This window comes from Callionymus lyra, chromosome 14 (assembly GCF_982586985.1).
Source record: "Callionymus lyra chromosome 14, fCalLyr1.hap1.1, whole genome shotgun sequence".
NCBI classification, from domain to species: Eukaryota; Metazoa; Chordata; class Actinopteri; order Syngnathiformes; family Callionymidae; genus Callionymus; species Callionymus lyra.
The window spans coordinates 7,922,002-7,943,282 of NC_141831.1; the positions used below are offsets into that span (position 1 = coordinate 7,922,002).

The following is a 21,281-nucleotide window of genomic DNA, read 5'->3' on the forward strand; positions in this document are numbered from 1 at the left end:
AGGTTACAAACTGTCTTGAACTCATCATTTCTATTTTAATTACACTTGAACGCAACACTGTAGGTTACAAACTGTCTTGAACTCATAATTTCTATTTTAATGACACTTGAACGCATCACTGTAGGTTACAAACTGTCTTGAACTCATAATTTCTATTCTAACGACACTTGAACGCATCACTGTAGTTTACAAACTGTCTTGAACTCATCATTTCTATTTTAATGACACTTGAACGCATCACTGTAGGTTACAAACTGTCTTGAACTCATAATTTCTATTCTAATGACACTTGAACGCATCACTGTAGTTTACAAACTGTCTTGAACTCATAATTTCTATTCTAATGACACTTGAACGCAACACTGTAGGTTACAAACTGTCTTGAACTCATAATTTCTATTTTAATGACACTTGAACGCATCACTGTAGTTTACAAACTGTCTTGAACTCATCATTTCTATTTTAATGACACTTGAACGCAACACTGTAGGTTACAAACTGTCTTGAACTCATAATTTCTATTTTAATGACACTTGAACGCATCACTGTAGGTTACAAACTGTCTTGAACTCATAATTTCTATTTTAATGACACTTGAACGCAACACTGTAGTTTACAAACTGTCTTGAACTCATAATTTCTATTTTAATGACACTTGAACGCATCACTGTAGGTTACAAACTGTCTTGAACTCATAATTTCTATTTTAATGACACTTGAGCGCATCACTGTAGGTTACAAACTGTCTTGAACTCATAATTTCTATTCTAATGACACTTGAACGCAACACTGTAGTTTACAAACTGTCTTGAACTCATAATTTCTATTTTAATGACACGTGAACGCATCACTGTAGGTTACAAACTGTCTTGAACTCATAATTTCTATTTTAATGACACTTGAACGCATCACTGTAGTTTACAAACTGTCTTGAACTCATCATTTCTATTTTAATGACACTTGAACGCAACACTGTAGGTTACAAACTGTCTTGAACTCATAATTTCTATTTTAATGACACTTGAACGCATCACTGTAGTTTACAAACTGTCTTGAACTCATCATTTCTATTTGAATGACACTTGAACGCATCACTGTAGTTTACAAACTGTCTTGAACTCATAATTTCTATTTTAATGACACTTGAACGCATCACTGTAGTTTACAAACTGTCTTGAACTCATAATTTCTATTTTAATGACACTTGAACGCATCACTGTAGTTTACAAACTGTCTTGAACTCATAATTTCTATTTTAATGACACTTGAACGCATCACTGTAGGTTACAAACTGTCTTGAACTCATCATTTCTATTTTAATGACACTTGAACGCATCACTGTAGTTTACAAACTGTCTTGAACTCATCATTTCTATTCTAATGACACTTGAACGCAACACTGTAGGTTACAAACTGTCTTGAACTCATCATTTATATTTTAATGACACTTGAACGCATCACTGTAGTTTACAAACTGTCTTGAACTCATCATTTCTATTCTAATGACACTTGAACGCAACACTGTAGGTTACAAACTGTCTTGAACTCATCATTTATATTCTAATGACACTTGAACGCAACACTGTAGGTTACAAACTGTCTTGAACTCATAATTTCTATTTTAATGACACTTGAACGCATCACTGTAGTTTACAAACTGTCTTGAACTCATAATTTCTATTTTAATGACACTTGAACGCATCACTGTAGTTTACAAACTGTCTTGAACTCATAATTTCTATTTTAATGACACTTGAACGCATCACTGTAGTTTACAAACTGTCTTGAACTCATAATTTCTATTTTAATGACACTTGAACGCATCACTGTAGTTTACAAACTGTCTTGAACTCATAATTTCTATTTTAATGACACTTGAACGCATCACTGTAGTTTACAAACTGTCTTGAACATATCATTTCTATTCTAATGACACTTGAACGCAAAACTGTAGGTTACAAACTGTCTTGAACTCATAATTTCTATTTTAATGACACTTGAACGCATCACTGTAGTTTACAAACTGTCTTGAACTCATAATTTCTATTTTAATGACACTTGAACGCATCACTGTAGTTTACAAACTGTCTTGTACTCATAATTTCTATTTTTATGACACTTGAACGCAACACTGTAGGTTACAAACTGTCTTGAACTCATAATTTCTATTTTAATGACACTTGAACGCATCACTGTAGTTTACAAACTGTCTTGAACTCATAATTTCTATTTTAATGACACTTGAACGCATCACTGTAGTTTACAAACTGTCTTGAACTCATAATTTCTATTTTAATGACACTTGAACGCATCACTGTAGTTTACAAACTGTCTTGAACTCATAATTTCTATTTTAATGACACTTGAACGCATCACTGTAGTTTACAAACTGTCTTGAACTCATCATTTCTATTTTAATGACACTTGAACGCATCACTGTAGTTTACAAACTGTCTTGAACTCATAAATTCTATTTTAATGACACTTGAACGCATCACTGTAGTTTACAAACTGTCTTGAACTCATAATTTCTATTTTAATGACACTTGAACGCATCACTGTAGTTTACAAACTGTCTTGAACTCGTCATTTCTATTTGAATGACACTTGAACGCATCACTGTAGTTTACAAACTGTCTTGAACTCATAATTTCTATTTTAATGACACTTGAACGCATCACTGTAGTTTACAAACTGTCTTGAACTCATAATTTCTATTTTAATGACACTTGAACGCATCACTGTAGTTTACAAACTGTCTTGAACTCATAATTTCTATTTTAATGACACTTGAACGCATCACTGTAGGTTACAAACTGTCTTGAACTCATCATTTCTATTTTAATGACACTTGAACGCATCACTGTAGTTTACAAACTGTCTTGAACTCATCATTTCTATTCTAATGACACTTGAACGCAACACTGTAGGTTACAAACTGTCTTGAACTCATCATTTATATTTTAATGACACTTGAACGCATCACTGTAGTTTACAAACTGTCTTGAACTCATCATTTCTATTCTAATGACACTTGAACGCAACACTGTAGGTTACAAACTGTCTTGAACTCATCATTTATATTCTAATGACACTTGAACGCAACACTGTAGGTTACAAACTGTCTTGAACTCATAATTTCTATTTTAATGACACTTGAACGCATCACTGTAGTTTACAAACTGTCTTGAACTCATAATTTCTATTTTAATGACACTTGAACGCATCACTGTAGTTTACAAACTGTCTTGAACTCATAATTTCTATTTTAATGACACTTGAACGCATCACTGTAGTTTACAAACTGTCTTGAACTCATAATTTCTATTTTAATGACACTTGAACGCATCACTGTAGTTTACAAACTGTCTTGAACTCATAATTTCTATTTTAATGACACTTGAACGCATCACTGTAGTTTACAAACTGTCTTGAACTCATCATTTCTATTTTAATGACACTTGAACGCATCACTGTAGTTTGCAAACTGTCTTGAACTCATCATTAATGTTCTCCTGATGACACTTGAACGCAACACTGTAGTTTACAAATGTCTTGAACTCATCATTTCTGTTCTAATGATGACACTTAAACGCAACACTGTAGTTTACAAACTGTCTTGAACTCATCATTTCTGTTCTCCTGATGAAACTGAAACGCAACACTGTAGTTTACAAACTGTCTTGAACTCATCTTTTCTATTCTAATGACAAGTGAACGCATCCCTGTAGTTTACGAACTATCTTGAACTCATCATTTTTATTCTAATGACAAGTGAACGCATCACTGTAGTTTACAAACTGTCTTGAACTCATCATTTCTATTTTAATGACACTTGAACGCATCACTGTAGGTTACAAACTGTCTTGAACTCATAATTTCTATTTTAATGACACTTGAACGCATCACTGTAGTTTACAAACTGTCTTGAACTCATAATTTCTATTTTAATGACACTTGAACGCATCACTGTAGGTTATAAACTGTCTTGAACTCATCATTTCTGTTCTCCTGATGACACTTGAACGCAACACTAGTTTACAAATTGTCTTGAACTCATCATTAATATTCTCCTGATGACACTTGAACGCATCACTGTAGTTTATAAACTGTCTTGAACTCATCATTACTGTTTTTTAATGACACTTGAACGCATCACTTTAGTTTACAAACTGTCTTGAACTCATCATTTCTGTTCTCATGATGACACTTGAATGCATCACTGTAGTTTACAAACTGTCTTGAACTCATCATTTATGTTCTCATGATGACACTTGAACACAACACTGTAGTTTACAAACTGTCTTGAACTCATCATTTCTGTTTTTTAATGACACGTGAACGCAACACTGTAGTTTACAAATGTCTTGAACTCATCATTTCTGTTCTAATGATGACACTTAAACGCAACACTGTAGTTTACAAACTGTCTTGAACTCATCATTTCTGTTCTCCTGATGAAACTGAAACGCAACACTGTAGTTTACAAACTGTCTTGAACTCATCTTTTCTATTCTAATGACAAGTGAACGCATCCCTGTAGTTTACGAACTATCTTGAACTCATCATTTTTATTCAAATGACAAGTGAACGCATCACTGTAGTTTACAAACTGTCTTGAACTCATCATTTCTATTTTAATGACACTTGAACGCATCACTGTAGGTTACAAACTGTCTTGAACTCATAATTTCTATTTTAATGACACTTGAACGCATCACTGTAGTTTACAAACTGTCTTGAACTCATAATTTCTATTTTAATGACACTTGAACGCATCACTGTAGGTTACAAACTGTCTTGAACTCATAATTTCTATTTTAATGACACTTGAACGCATCACTGTAGGTTATAAACTGTCTTGAACTCATCATTTCTGTTCTCCTGATGACACTTGAACGCAACACTAGTTTACAAATTGTCTTGAACTCATCATTAATATTCTCCTGATGACACTTGAACGCATCACTGTAGTTTATAAACTGTCTTGAACTCATCATTACTGTTTTTTAATGACACTTGAACGCATCACTTTAGTTTACAAACTGTCTTGAACTCATCATTTCTGTTCTCATGATGACACTTGAACGCATCACTGTAGTTTACAAACTGTCTTGAACTCATCATTTATGTTCTCATGATGACACTTGAACACAACACTGTAGTTTACAAACTGTCTTGAACTCATCATTTCTGTTTTTTAATGACACGTGAACGCATCACTTTAGTTTACAAACTGTCTTGAACTCATCATTTCTGTTCTCATGATGACACTTGAACGCATCACTTTAGTTTACAAACTGTCTTGAACTCATCTTTTCTATTTTAATGACACGTGAACGCATCACTGTAGTTTACAAACTGTCTTGAACTAATCATTTCTGTTCTCATGATGACACTTGAACGCATCACTTTAGTTTACAAACTGTCTTGAACTCATCATTTCTGTTCTCATGATGACACTTGAACGCATCACTTTAGTTTACAAACTGTCCTGAACTCATCTTTTCTATTTTAATGACACTTGAACGCATCACTGTAGTTTACAAACTGTCTTGAACTCTTCATTTCTGTTCTCATGATGACACTTGAACGCATCACTTTAGTTTACAAACTGTCTTGAACTCATCATTTCTGTTCTCATGATGACACTTGAACGCATCACTTTAGTTTACAAACTGTCTTGAACTCATCTTTTCTATTTTAATGACACTTGAACGCATCACTGTAGTTTACAAACTATCTTGAACTCATCATATATATTTTAATGACACGTGAACGCATCACTTTAGTTTACAAACTGTCTTGAACTCATCATTTCTGTTCTCATGATGACACTTGAACGCATCACTTTAGTTTACAAACTGTCTTGAACTCATCTTTTCTATTTTAATGACACGTGAACGCATCACTGTAGTTTACAAACTATCTTGAACTCATCATATATATTTTAATGACACGTGAACGCAACACTGTAGTTTATAAACTGTCTTGAACTCATCATTAATGTTCACCTGATGTCACTTGAATGCATCACTGTAGTTTATAAACGATCTTGAACTCATCATTAATGTTTTCTTGATGACACTTGAACACAACACTGTAGTTTACAAACTGTCTTGAACTCATCATTAATGTTCACCTGATGTCACTTGAATGCATCACTGTAGTTTATAAACGATCTTGAACTCATCATTAATGTTTTCTTGATGACGCTTGAACGCAACACTATAGTTTACAAACTGACTTAAATGCATCATTAATGGTTTCTTAATGACACTTGAACACAACACTGTAGTTTACAAACTGTCTTGAACTCATCATTTCTGTTCTCCTGATGACACTTGAACACAACACTGTAGTTTACAAACTGTCTTGAACTCATCATTTCTGTTCTCCTGATGACACTTGAACGCAACACTAGTTTACAAATTGTCTTGAACTCATCATTAATATTCTCCTGATGACACTTGAACGCATCACTGTAGTTTATAAACTGTCTTGAACTCATCATTACTGTTTTTTAATGACACTTGAACGCATCACTTTAGTTTACAAACTGTCTTGAACTCATCATTTCTGTTCTCATGATGACACTTGAATGCATCACTGTAGTTTACAAACTGTCTTGAACTCATCATTTATGTTCTCATGATGACACTTGAACACAACACTGTAGTTTACAAACTGTCTTGAACTCATCATTTCTGTTTTTTAATGACACGTGAACGCATCACTTTAGTTTACAAACTGTCTTGAACTCATCTTTTCTATTTTAATGACACGTGAACGCATCACTGTAGTTTACAAACTGTCTTGAACTCATCATTTATGTTCTCATGATGACACTTGAACACAACACTGTAGTTTACAAACTGTCTTGAACTCATCATTTCTGTTTTTTAATGACACGTGAACGCATCACTTTAGTTTACAAACTGTCTTGAACTCATCATTTCTGTTCTCATGATGACACTTGAACGCATCACTTTAGTTTACAAACTGTCTTGAACTCATCTTTTCTATTTTAATGACACGTGAACGCATCACTGTAGTTTACAAACTGTCTTGAACTAATCATTTCTGTTCTCATGATGACACTTGAACGCATCACTTTAGTTTACAAACTGTCTTGAACTCATCATTTCTGTTCTCATGATGACACTTGAACGCATCACTTTAGTTTACAAACTGTCCTGAACTCATCTTTTCTATTTTAATGACACTTGAACGCATCACTGTAGTTTACAAACTGTCTTGAACTCTTCATTTCTGTTCTCATGATGACACTTGAACGCATCACTTTAGTTTACAAACTGTCTTGAACTCATCATTTCTGTTCTCATGATGACACTTGAACGCATCACTTTAGTTTACAAACTGTCTTGAACTCATCTTTTCTATTTTAATGACACTTGAACGCATCACTGTAGTTTACAAACTATCTTGAACTCATCATATATATTTTAATGACACGTGAACGCATCACTTTAGTTTACAAACTGTCTTGAACTCATCATTTCTGTTCTCATGATGACACTTGAACGCATCACTTTAGTTTACAAACTGTCTTGAACTCATCTTTTCTATTTTAATGACACGTGAACGCATCACTGTAGTTTACAAACTATCTTGAACTCATCATATATATTTTAATGACACGTGAACGCAACACTGTAGTTTATAAACTGTCTTGAACTCATCATTAATGTTCACCTGATGTCACTTGAATGCATCACTGTAGTTTATAAACGATCTTGAACTCATCATTAATGTTTTCTTGATGACACTTGAACACAACACTGTAGTTTACAAACTGTCTTGAACTCATCATTAATGTTCACCTGATGTCACTTGAATGCATCACTGTAGTTTATAAACGATCTTGAACTCATCATTAATGTTTTCTTGATGACGCTTGAACGCAACACTATAGTTTACAAACTGTCTTAAATGCATCATTAATGGTTTCTTAATGACACTTGAACACAACACTGTAGTTTACAAACTGTCTTGAACTCATCATTTCTGTTCTCCTGATGACACTTGAACACAACACTGTAGTTTACAAACTGTCTTGAACTCATCATTTCTGTTCTCCTGATGACACTTGAACACAAAACTGTAGTTTACTAACTGTCTTGAACTCATCATTTCTGTTCTCATGATGACACTTGAACGCAACACAGTAGTTTATAAACTGTCTTGAACTCATCATTTCTGTTCTCCTGATGACACTTGAACACAACACTGTAGTTTACAAACTGTCTTGAACTCATCATTTCTGTTCCCCTGATGACACTTGAACACAACACTGTAGTTTGGAAACTGTCTTGAACTCATCATTTATATTCTAATGACACTTGAACGCAACACTGTAGTTTACAAACTGTCTTGAACTCATCATTTCTGTTCTCCTGATGACACTTGAACGCAACACTGTAGTTTACAAACTGTCTTGAACTCATCATTTCTGTTCTCCTGATGACACTTAAACGCAACACGAGTTTACAAACTGTCTTGAACTCATCATTTCTGTTTTCCTGACGACACTTGAACGCAACACGGTAGTTTGGAAACAGCTTTAATGCTTCTCGAGCGTCAACATTCTGTGAAGGTTCAACTACATGTTTCCATCACGATGCAGAGAAGAAAGAGAGAGAAACAGGAAGAGAAAAAAACATGCAACTTCTGCTGTCAATCTATTTACATTCAAAGATCTGGACTAGTCTAAGTGCAGGTATTATCTTTACAAACAGATGCTCGGGGGGCGGATCGTCTCCCATGATGCCTTGCGGCGGAGCTGCTACATTTGTCTCGCCCGCTACCAAAAGATTTGATCGCGTATAAAAAATTTCCGACATTCAGAGCGAGTTGAAAGTTTCACGAGAAGAAAATTTAGAAGCTGTAAACATTCACTTTTGTTGCATCGTTGGAGTGTTTGAAAGACCCTGAAGAGCAAAACGCTGGAATCAAAAACTCTCTCTTTTTTTATTTTATTTACAGAAGTGTGTTGTTCTCTTTGTGATCACGTGACCAGAAGTCATTGTGTGACTTCCTTTCCAAACAGGAAGTAGTCAGATTACGAATGGTTGACTTCAATATTTAAAGATAAATTCTTATCTTATTTGATCTGATCTTTGAGTCAACTACAGAAATTACTTGGCCGCCCAGTCTTAACGCATTTTTTAAAATATTTTAATTGAAAACTTTGCGAATACAACACACTTCCGATCTTTTCCTCTACAATTATTTTTACATTCTTAATTTTTTTTGCATGTAAAGACATTCCCAAAATTGATGGTAAAAAAAACATTCGTTTTAGACCCTGTTTTACGCTGTTTTTTTTCCATATAATATAAATAAGAATAAAAAAATCAGTGCTGGTGGAGATTTTCGTAAAAATGTAAACCACATCTAAATTAGCCACTAATCGTCGGTGTCGTTTTACAAGATATTTTTGTCAAAAAAGTTTGAGAATCCGTGAAATAAAAATCCCTGAAATCGCTTGAACGTGATCGAGGTTTACTTTTCTGCACATCTTATATAATCTTAAATCTAAGTAAAGTGAGAAGACAGGAAGACAGAAGAAATGGAGGGAAAATATTTACATTTAACGCCGCGTTAAACACGCTGAGGTCGGCACAACATGGCCGACATTGTTGGGTCACCTGACGGACGGAGGCGGAGCTTAGTGAGGAAGTAGATACAAATGTGTGGGTCTCTGTAAGGTGCTTGGTCTGGATCCTAAAAATCTTAGCGTTACGTATAAATAAAAGTTTGTTACAGTATTTACACGACAGTATTTTGTGACTACGTTGAGGTTTTTTAACTGGTTAGTAAATCTAGTTGTTTTTACATCAAACGTGAAATAAATGCGAACACCAGGGTCTCCTCCCGATTGGATACATCCAGACAATGTAACCCCTGGACTTCAACTAGGGGGCGCCATCTTTAGCGGGAAAAGTTCCTGAGAAGATGTTTTTACGCAAGCTAGCTCTTTACTTTGTGTTATATAAGATTGTTAGCTTGTTAGCTTAGCTGCTAGAGAGCAGACAGGAAGTGGCTATAGGAGGGAAGGAGGCTATTTCCTCATGGTCTTAGTGCCCTTTCTAAGTCTGGTAGGAACACACCTGGCAGCCATGTTTGTAGTTCTTGATGGGAATCTCATGATGTTTATTGCACTAATCTAATATTTGCTATTATTTCCCAAAGTATTACAACGTTATTTCTGATACTGTGACCAGTATAATTTTAAGAATAATTAATGGTTACATTATCTTTTACTTCTCTTCGAACAAGTTAGTTTTAGATCTGAATTTATCTAATGATTTGATTGAAAAAAAAGGAAAAAAAGGATATTATTATTATGATTATTTAACCTATTCTTTTCTTGCAATATATTGTTACTCAATTTTGAATATTTTTCCTAATGACATGTAAAGTTGGTCATTTATTTTTAAATATTATTTATTTTAGATTAGTCATTTTAATTCATTATAAAAGTAACAAACTTTAAAGTAATTTTTTTTTTAATTATTATTTATTTATTATTATAATTTATTATTATAATTATCGTCTTGTGAAAATTGCTACCCTAAATGCACTGCTAGAGAAGAGTGGAGAACCTGGTGGCCATATTTGTAGTTCTTATTGCAATAAGGAGGATCTTGATGTTTAATCTAATATTTGCCAATATTTCCCCAAATATCACAACATTCTTACCGATACTGATGCCAGTATAAATAAAAAAATTAATTCATTGTTACATTATTTTTTACTTCTCTTGGAATAAGTTAGTTTTGGCTCCAAATTTATCTTATGATTTTAGAATTAATAAAAAAAAAAACAGCTCCTTATTAAATATATTGCTACTCAATTTTGAACATTTTTCATAATGACGTGTAAAGGTATAAATTACTCGATTTGTCGTTTTAGTTCGTTATAAAAGTTTAGGAAATGTATAGGTTGTTTTTTAACTTTTAACTCAATTACAATCAATGATCATCTTGAGGAAATCGCTCCCATGATGCACCGCAAAAGATGAGTGGCGAGTAGTCCGGCAGTAACCAACCTGACGGCCATGTTTGTAGTTCTTATTGCAAAGACGCTATTGAAGTGAATCGATGTGGTCATGTGACTTGACACGCTCTATCTCTGCAGGGAGCCGAGGCAGGCGGACCCCCTGTGAGTGGGCGTGGCCGGCCCGGGCGAGTAATTCTGGTTGCAGACCGCCCGGTGGGTGGGCGTGGCCGGGTTGGACGAGAGGTTCTGGTTGGTCCGTTGGTGCGACGGCGACACGTACTGGGCCTGCTGGGGGCAGCCGTGGCAGTGGGAGGGGGAGTCGCAGCAGCCCGGGAGGGGCGAGGGCGAGGAGAAGAAGGGCGAGGAGGGGGCGGGCGAGGAGGAGAAGGAGCGATGGAGGGGCGAGGAGGAGGGCGACATCAGGGGGCTGGTCTGCAGACGCCACAGCAGCTCCTCGTTGTTGCGACTCAGGCGCTTCTTCTCCGTGCTCTCCTTCTCCACCGACTCATGCAGGTTGGCGTTCTCCTCCGACAGTTGCCTGCAGGGGGCGACGAGGACGTCAAACATCACGTGATTCAAAATGAAATATTTTTCAAGTCATAGCATAATAAAAAATGCAGCCTACTCCCGTCAGTGTGTGATTGTGTGTGTCGTAGAGTAAAAATTGCTTCAAGTCGACCCGTTTTCGTCCTTAATTACATAAGGTGTTCCCCAAGGATCAAGACTTGGACCTACAAAGTTTTAGTCGTCGACATGTAATAGGGGGAAAAAAAAATCTGAATTAGAGATAAATAAAGTTTGTTTTAGATCAGTACTGATTTCTATTTTATCTCTTTTAAATATCACATTCACAGTTTTCTTTTTTACTTTTGTATAACAGTTACAACAAGAACCATGGATTCATTTAAATTTTTACCTTCACTGTTTTTATTTGGCGAAAATAAAGTTTTATGAAAGTCAAGACAGGAACTTATTCCGATCCCCTTTTTAATTTTTTTTTTTTACATAAAACCTTTCAGGTCATTTTGTAATGACTTTTCAAAGTAAAAGTCTCATATTGCACTATAGCATTTTTTTTTAAGTTTCTGTGCATATCTGACACAAATGAAAAAAATACGTGAGATAAAGAAGTATATAAAAAGAAGAAAGAGATGAAATAAGGTGTTCCCCAAGGATCAAGCCTTGGAACTACTATATTTTAATAGTTGATATTTACTTAAACATATATGATTGAATAAAGTTTTAAATTAGATCAAAACAAGAATTTAAATTTACAAACATTATTTTGATATTTTACATAAATATCCTTCAGGTTGTTGTTGTTTTGCTTCGTATGGTCGGGTCTGAAAAAAAAAAGCCACACAGAAGAACCATTTAAAAAAAAAACTATTTGAAGAGGATACGTTCGTAATTTGACTTTAATTTTGCAGGCTTTAATAAAATACGGTGTTCCCCAAGGATCAAGACTTGGACCTACTACATTTTGGTTGTTACATTCTACTCGACGATACTGTCGGGATCAAGAACACTTTTAATATTAAACATTTAATAATTATGAATGTTAATATGCTCACTTTAATGTATTAGTCACAAAATCTATTTTGTTTTAATCTTTATATATATTTTTCCTTTTATATTTATTTTATTTAATGTTTTCTGTAATGTGTTCTGTTAATGTGTTGAATCAATCATTTTTCTTTTTCTGATTCCTTTCTTAAAACAAATCTAATGAATCTTTTTCATTTCATATTTAAATATTAAATTTATTATATTATTTAAATATTTTTATTATTTTCATTGTTTCCATTATTTCCATTATTTCCATTGTTTTCATTATTTTCAATATTTTCATCATTTTCATTATATATATATATATATATATTTTAATTAAAAACATTTTAATATTTAATTAAATTAATTAATTATACATTTTAATATCCTTACTTTAATCTGCGAATTACAAAACGTATTTTATTTTAATCATTATATTTATTTCATTTATTTTGTTCTGTATTTACACAAAATATCTTTCAGGTTGTTTTCAAATTCACTTAAAACTTGTTTTTTCAATGGTCCCTGAAGGCGACACGAAGAGAATTCCTTAAATGTGTTCTGATAGTAATGTTAATGATATAAAAAAACAATAAATGTCATTAATTAAGTCCACAACTCAGAGAACAAGTCATGAGTCGTAAAGTACTTAAAATACTTGTAAAAAACTAATAAAATCCTAAACCCGAAAAGCAAACACTGGATGATAAAAAACAAAACGATGATTAAACACGAGAACAATGAGACGATAAAACAAATTCATCAGTAAAATTAAAACATATTTTTTCGGTGGTTTCGTACCTGGACAGAACGAGGTTGTTGTCGATCCTGGCCTTCAGATCTTCGTTCTGCTGCTGCAGGATTTGCACCTTCTCCTCCAGCGACACGTTCTTCTGGGCCTGCTCAAGGGTTGAGAACCGAGTCTAACGTCATCCGAAGGTCGCCGATATAATCCACCTCGACATGTCGACATATTTTGAGGCCTTACCACTTTCTCCAAGTCGGAGATCTTCATCTCCTGATGGTGGATCTGCTGGTTCTTCATCTCCACCACTTCCTTCAAGCTCTTCAGGTCCTGCTCGATGTGCTGGTACGGAGCCAGGGCCTCCTGTCGCACCAGAGGAGATGATAACGAATCGAGGGATTTCGTTTTTTTTTTAACTCTGAAGGTTGAACTCACCACGATCTGCTCGTCCGTGCTCCTCCTCAACGCCTCCTCAAAACGCTTGGCCTTGTCACTGAGACCTTGATTCTGGAAGGTCAGAGTGTCCACTTGATCCTGTTGAAGAAACACTCGTTCAGTCCCATCATTTGTTTTTAGTAAAAATCTTCCTTTTTAAATGTAGTTAAATGACTTTTTTTTAATTTGATTTTTAAACTGCTTTTAGTGAAACAACATTTTCAAAGAAACAAACAAACACAAAAATATACCAACAATAGAGTTAATTTAAAATAAAATAGTGGTAAGGTATTGAATTTTAGACTTTAATAAAATATGGTGTTCCCCAAGGATCAAGGCTTGAACCTACTACTTTTTGGTCGTTACATTCTACTTGACGATACAGTGTGCCGTCAGGATCAAGAACAATTTTAATATTTAATCACGACATAATAATTATGAATTATAATATGCTCACTTTAATGTATTAGTCACAAAATCGATTTTGTTTTAATCTTTATATACATTTTTTCATTTATATTTATTTCGTTTATTGTTTTCTGTTATTGTGTTCCGTTAATGTGTTGAATCTATCATTTTTCTTTTTCTGATTCCTTTCTTAAAACAAATCTAAATATTTTCATTATTTCCATTTTTTTTATTATTATTATTTCCATAGCTTTCAATATTTTCACTATTTTCATTATTTTCATTATTTAAAAAAAATTAATTATCCATTATTTTCAATATTTCTATTATTTTCAATATTTTCAACATTGTACTTATTTCAATTACTTTACATTTTTTTCTTTTAATTATTTCCATACTTATCAATATTTTTTATATTTTCAATATTTCCATTATTTTCATTATTGTACATTTTTTCAATTATTCTTTTAATTTGAATTTAATATCCCTTTATTATTTATTTTTATGAATATTTTCTTCTACAATTTTTTTTATTCATTTATTATTTATTTATGCCAAAAACATATAGAACTTTTCTTATATAAATATGGAGAACCTTGTTTAAGTTTATTTCCCAATTCTCCTTCTTTAAAAAAAAAAAAATATATATATAAACATTTAAAACTCAACATTTACATTTTTTTTCAAAGTATATGATGAATTAAAAAAAACATACATGATGTGTCACATGTGTCCATAAACATAAACATCACTATTTAAATAATGATATCATGAAATATTCTTGTGTTTACTTTCATTTCTCTTTGCATATTTGTAATGTTATTTTCCATTTGTGTTGTGTATTATTGGTGTATATATATGTTGCACCTGCAGACTGAGTCGACTCCTGGTGAAATCCTCCTCCAGCAGCAGCTTCTGTTGCTCGTGAGCCTTCCTCAGGTCTGCGAGGGAAACAAACGGGTCAGTGTTGGACCAGAACCACCGGATCCACCTTCTGCGGCGTCACCTCTCATGGTGCGAGCGTGTTCCTCGTGGAGCGTCGCCATGGTGATGTTGTGCATGTCTCTCAGCTCGTGCACGGCCGCCTGATGCTGGACGCTCATCTCCTCCACCTACACACACACACACACACACACACATACACACACACACACACACACACACACACACACACACACACACACACACACACACACACACACACACACACACACATTGACCTTTATACAAGCACGTCATCACAATAATGCATGATGGGATTTTACTTTTTTTTTCTTCCAATATTTAATTATTATAATTATTCAACCATTAAATTAAATTATTCTATATTGAAAGGTTGCATTTGTTTTAAGGAATCATTCAACAATTGTATTAAAAATAAAATAAAATGTGTTAAAATAATTGAATACAAATAAATTATAATACAAAAATTGGACGATTTATTTTCTTACACATAGAGTTTAATATTTTTCTTCCAATAATATATTTATATTTTTTAAATAGATTCAATATGATTTAATTCGTAGCCTTTTGAATTCAATATACAAATGTAGTGCCTGCTATGATGTGCAAAAGGACTTAATGTAAAAAATATTAAAAATATAAATTCCATTATTTCCAGTATTTCCGTTATTTTCTATATTTTCATTGTTTTTTCAACATTTCCATTATTTTCCATACTTTCATTATTTTTCAATATTTTCACAAGTTTTTTAATATAATTTTAATTATTTCATTTTTCCCTTTTTTAATTTTAATTTCTCCATACTTTCAATATTTTCAATATTTTCACAATTCTTTCAATATTTTAATTTATTCCATTTTCCCTTTTTAATTATTTTAAATTATTTCAATATTTTTTTCTAAATTTAATTCGTTTACACATTAAACACATTGTTTTTTCATATTAAAAGTCGAGCTGAAAATATAAATATAATATAAGTTATTTTGAAAAAAATATAATATATAAAAATATAATAAATAAATAATAAAATATTATTTTTATTTTAGCAAAAAATCCTTTTAATGAAGATTTCTTTTGTCGAAAAAATATTTGGTATTCATTTTTCAATTAAACATTTTTTGGGGGATTCAAGAGAATTTTTTTAATTTTAACTTTTCTTTTTAAAATTATGATATATATGTTTTATATTCAAACAACTTTATTTAATTACAAATATTTTAATGAAAAATATATGTCATAAATCCTTTTTAATGATGATTTTAGTTAAACGTTGCAAGCGACTCCTCGCCACACCTGCTCCTGCTGCTGCGTCCTCAGCTCCTCCATCACCGACCGATGCTCCGCCTTCAGGTGTTCGGCCTCGGCTGACAGACACTTCCTAAGCCCCGCCTCCACTGCAGCGAGCTCCGCCTCCTGCTGCACCTGCAGCTCCTGCAGCTCGTGCTCGAACGCCGCCTGCAGGTGACTTTTCTCCCTCGCCAGGCGCTCGCAGCGACTCGAGGCCGAGGCTGAAACAGACGCACACTTCAGCCTTGAGGTTCTGCAGCAGGTACTGACCACTGCGGACTCGTTACGGCCCGCAGAGGAAAAGAACAGAACCAGACTCACCGAGTTCGTCTCTCATCAGTTTTATCTCCATCACCAGTGATCGCTCGTTGTCTTCAGATGCCTGGTTCTGTAGAAAGAAAAGTTAGCTGCTTGAGACCTTGGCTCCTAGAAAACAAGTGATATCCTCTGCTATCCATTTTGGAAGTTACATTCCCAGTAATAAAGGAGTTTCAATATGAGGGTATATTTGATTTTGTTTTTCAATTTAAAACCAAAGCTAAAGATGTCAAAAACGTTTCTTTGGCCAAAAATGTCTATAATTTTCTATATAATGAATCAAAAGGATGGTATTTAAAATGTAGGTTTATTGAAGTGTAATCAAGTATTTTTTTAAACGACGGAAAAACTTTTTTTTACTTCATTTAAAAAATAATCTTTTTTCTATTAAAGTTTTTTGATTGAAATAATTTGGAGGAGATTTTTTATTTATTTATTGAAAAAACATTTATTCAAATATATTTGATAAAATATAATTTTGGTTAAAAAATTATTTTTGATTAATTGTCTATCAAAAAACATGGCTTGGGTTAAAGAAACTCTTGTTAATTAAAAATATTTGTTTGTATCGAAGGATTTTTTTCAAATTGGAAATGATTTTATGACTAAGAAACTTTTTTATATGATAATATATATTTTTGATTAAAGCGACTTATTTTTCATCGTAGAAACTACTTTTTTTTTAATTGAAAACATGTGTTTTTGATTGAAGCAACTTTTTCTGTTAATTATTGGACATTTAATCTGGTTAAAGCACATTTCTTTTTGATTTATTTAACAAGATTAACACGTTTTACTTTAAAACTTAACTTTATTTCCGTCGAAAAATACATTATTTGCTTGAAAAAAACTATTTTTATTATATTTTTTATTTTTTAATAACTTCTTTATAATTTGGAGGATTTAAGCACATTATTCTTAATATAAATATTTGTAATTGTATATCAGACATATTTCTTTTTATTGAAGCATCTTCTTGTGGATTCAAGCTACTATTTTTTTTAATGTTACTTTTATTTTTGACTGAAGCAACTTTTCTCATTTCATAAAGAAACGAAACTTCACATTAAAGTCAAATAATTTTGAAACAAAGAAGCTCTGAACGTCACTTCCGGGATGACTGCAGTGACTCTCTATCGGCAGCAGGGGGAGCTCGTCTCTTAACGTGTCCACATGTGTTCACGGTTCACAACACGCAGGTCTCAGCAGGACACACGTCACGTGGTGAACTCCAGGTTGAACCGTGTTACCTTCAGGCAGTAGTGTTGGGTGGTGACCACAAAAGCCTGGAGGCCCAGAGAAGTCCTCTTCACCTGGTCCCTGAGGGCCCTCAGCTGCAGCTCCTGCAGCTCACAGCGGCCCCGCAGCCTCTCCACCTGAGAGACCACAGGAACCGTGACCATCATCATCCTTTAGTCACATCTTTTCGTCACATCCCCTCTTCATCCCCTCTTCATCCCCTCTTCATCACTCACCTCCACCCTCTGCTCCACTTGTCGGGCCTCCTCCTTCTCCCTCTGCAGGCCCCCCCGCTGCTCCTGCTGCTCCTGCTGCTCCTGCTGCAGCCCGAGGGAGCAGGAGCGACGAGGGGATCCATGGGGGGTCGAGCCTCGTGTAGACCGCTGCCCGGACTGGACTGTTTTGGGGTCAGAGTTAGAATCAGGACGAGAGGAAACGGATGTTTTTTGGAACGATTCATATCAGTGTCATAATGCACTGCAACAACTCCAGTCATTGGTTTTATACCCACTTTACATCTTGTCCTTTATATTCATTTAAACAACATAATATCTTATTATAATGTCATTTGGATTTTTTTTCAACATATTATATTTCCACATATATTTCATTTGACTAATTGTATTACTTAATATGTAGTTATATTGAATAGAAATTATACTTTAATTTGTCTATAATACGTTCAACAAATGTATTGACTTTGGTCTTATTTTTTTTTATTTTTTGCATCACTTGAATATGTCATTATATAATAGTTTTTCATCTTATACTGTAAATATTATACTCATGACAATATGTCTGTAACACATAAGGGAGACTTTATATATATATATATATATTACCTTACCTTATATATATATATATATGTAATTTTTTAATTGTCATATTAAAGACAATTTTTAACATTACATTTCTTTCAATTTTTCTATTTAATTCAATACAAAAATGTTTTATTTTTAATCATTATATTAAATACATCATTCAGTATATAATTTTATTTTTAGATGTTTATATTAAATACAAACAGTGGAGTCCAGCAGCTTTAAAAGTTCCTTTTTGTGTTGGAATTAAACTTCCAGCCACTAGATGGCAGCAGTCGTTACGTCCTCCGCAGCTAAAAGAACAATAAAATCCAGCAATGACTGAGGACAAGAGGATACAGTGAGTCCGGCACCTTTCAAAGCTGATGTTCAGACATATTTTGGTTTCAAAACAAATGAAAGCAGTTACGACTTCGTCAAGAGTCATGTGGTCTGTAAATTCTACAACACCAGAGTCAAGTACTGGACAATACTACACATATATACTTGTTACTACACTATCACAACAACAGAGTCAAGTACTCCACAATACTACACAAAAATCTTTGTTACTACACTATCACAACACCAGAGTCAAGTACTGGACAATACTAAAAAATATATACTTGTTACTGCAGTATCACTATTTACTATATCGTTTGCCCCTGTATCGTGATACTGTATCGCCAGATTCCAGATACTACACATCCATATTTGCGACACCTTCATAAGACATAACTCTTCGGGGAAAAACAATTTATATCCAGGTTAAGAAACTTTAAACGATAGAAATTAAAAGATCCCGGCGATGACTGAGGACGAGAGGATACAGTGACTACAGCAGCTTTTAAAAGCTGATGTTTGGACATATTTTGGTTTGAAAACAAAATAAATCAGTTACGACTTCGTCAAGAACTTAACAATACTACACATATATACTTGTTACTACAGTATCATAATATATCGGATCATTGTCCCTGTATCGTAATACGTATTAAAAACCCCCCCCCCCTACAAAACGAGAGTGAAATAATCCAGTCAGTGTCCGCTCAGTAACCCGGGGTTATGTATTAATTTGATAACCTCACAATGAGTCTGAAGCACACGCTAATGCGGTCACATGACAAACGATGTCGCGGTAATTGAATCTTCCTGGAGCTGCAGGGGTCGATCTCCTGGTCTGGTCTACCTGGTGATGGGGGGTCGGTGGGGGGGAGGGTGTGATCTCCTGATGATGGATTCTCAACTCAACACACCAGTTGATAAACATCTATCGAACAGGCCCGGGAGATAATTGAGAGTTCAAAGACGGAGGGAAAAAAAAAGGGGGTTGAAGGCGTTAAGAGGGTCTTCAGAAGGAGGCGAGTAGACGTGAGCTGCTACCTGAACATCCAGGCCTGCTGGAGCGTGGGGGGGGGGGCGTCTCCATGGCAACGCAGGGGCTAAGCTTGGGGTGGCGGGGTCCCCGATAATGAGTGAAGGGTGGAAGGAGGAGGAGGAGGAGGAGGTGAAAAATGAAATGAAGCTAAACGGATGAAAGGAGACAAAGACTCCAGCCTTGGACTGGAACCTTCTCCGTCGATCTTTGAAGGGATTTTGAAAATGAAGGTTAAATATTGGATCGTCATTTGGTTTATGGAGTTCATGGAAAACGAGGGAAGAAGGAAGTGATAGAATAAACTGATATATCGCTGTATTCTTTTCATCATGATACTGTATCGATATAAAACAGCACTGTCGCGATTTAAGAACAAATATATGTCGTTTCAATCATGTTTTGTTTCTTTTATGGTTTTTATTTCAATGAAGGGTATATAAATATATATATATGTTTTATTTACAATTAACACGCATGTTTGTTTATTTTTGTGTTGTGATTAAACCTCTCCAGCTCCGCAACTAAAGGAATCAATGAAATCCTGGCAATGACTGGGGACGAGAGGATACAGTTAAGCTGATTTTTGGACATATTCAAATTGATATTTATTTTATGGATTATATTTAACTAAAGTGTGTGTAAAATAAAATATATATATATTTTTAATTACAATTAACGTACATATATGCAGGGCGTTTGTTCCTATTTGTGTAGCAATTAAACTTCCAGCCACTAGATGACAGCAGTCGTTACATCCTCCGCAGTTAAGAGAACAATAAAATCCAGCAATGACTGAGGATGAGGGGATACAGTGACTCCAGCAGCTTTTAAAGCTGATGTTTGGACATATTTTGTTTCAAAACAAATGAAAGCAGTTACGACTTCGTCAAGAGTCATGTGGTCTGTAAATACTACAACACCAGAGTCAAGTACTCGACAATACTACAAATATATACTTGTTACTACGCTATCACAACACCAGAGTCAAGTAGTCGACAATACTACACATAAATCCTTGTTACTACAGTATCACAACACCAGAGTCAAGTACTCAACAATACTACACATATATCCTTGTTACTACACTATCACAACACCAGAGTCAAGTACTCGACAATACTACACATATAT

The 21,281-nt window shown here is 34.1% G+C and overlaps 1 protein-coding gene across 1 annotated transcript in view; it reads right to left on the reverse strand.

The window, feature by feature from the left end:
- Positions 1-10,552: 10,552 nt before the first annotated feature.
- Positions 10,553-21,281, reverse strand: part of mtus2a (microtubule associated tumor suppressor candidate 2a) — a 60,943-nt gene continuing 50,214 nt past the window's right edge. The window contains exons 7-16 of the mRNA XM_087806784.1: positions 18,209-18,369; positions 17,984-18,109; positions 16,737-16,803; positions 16,422-16,636; positions 15,171-15,276; positions 15,032-15,105; positions 13,757-13,855; positions 13,565-13,684; positions 13,378-13,475; positions 10,553-11,563 (exon numbers count right to left, since the gene is read on the reverse strand). Coding sequence (XP_087662910.1) covers positions 11,152-11,563; positions 13,378-13,475; positions 13,565-13,684; positions 13,757-13,855; positions 15,032-15,105; positions 15,171-15,276; positions 16,422-16,636; positions 16,737-16,803; positions 17,984-18,109; positions 18,209-18,369 — 1,478 coding nt within the window. The 3' untranslated portion in view covers positions 10,553-11,151. The remainder of the gene's footprint in view (positions 11,564-13,377; positions 13,476-13,564; positions 13,685-13,756; positions 13,856-15,031; positions 15,106-15,170; positions 15,277-16,421; positions 16,637-16,736; positions 16,804-17,983; positions 18,110-18,208; positions 18,370-21,281) is intronic.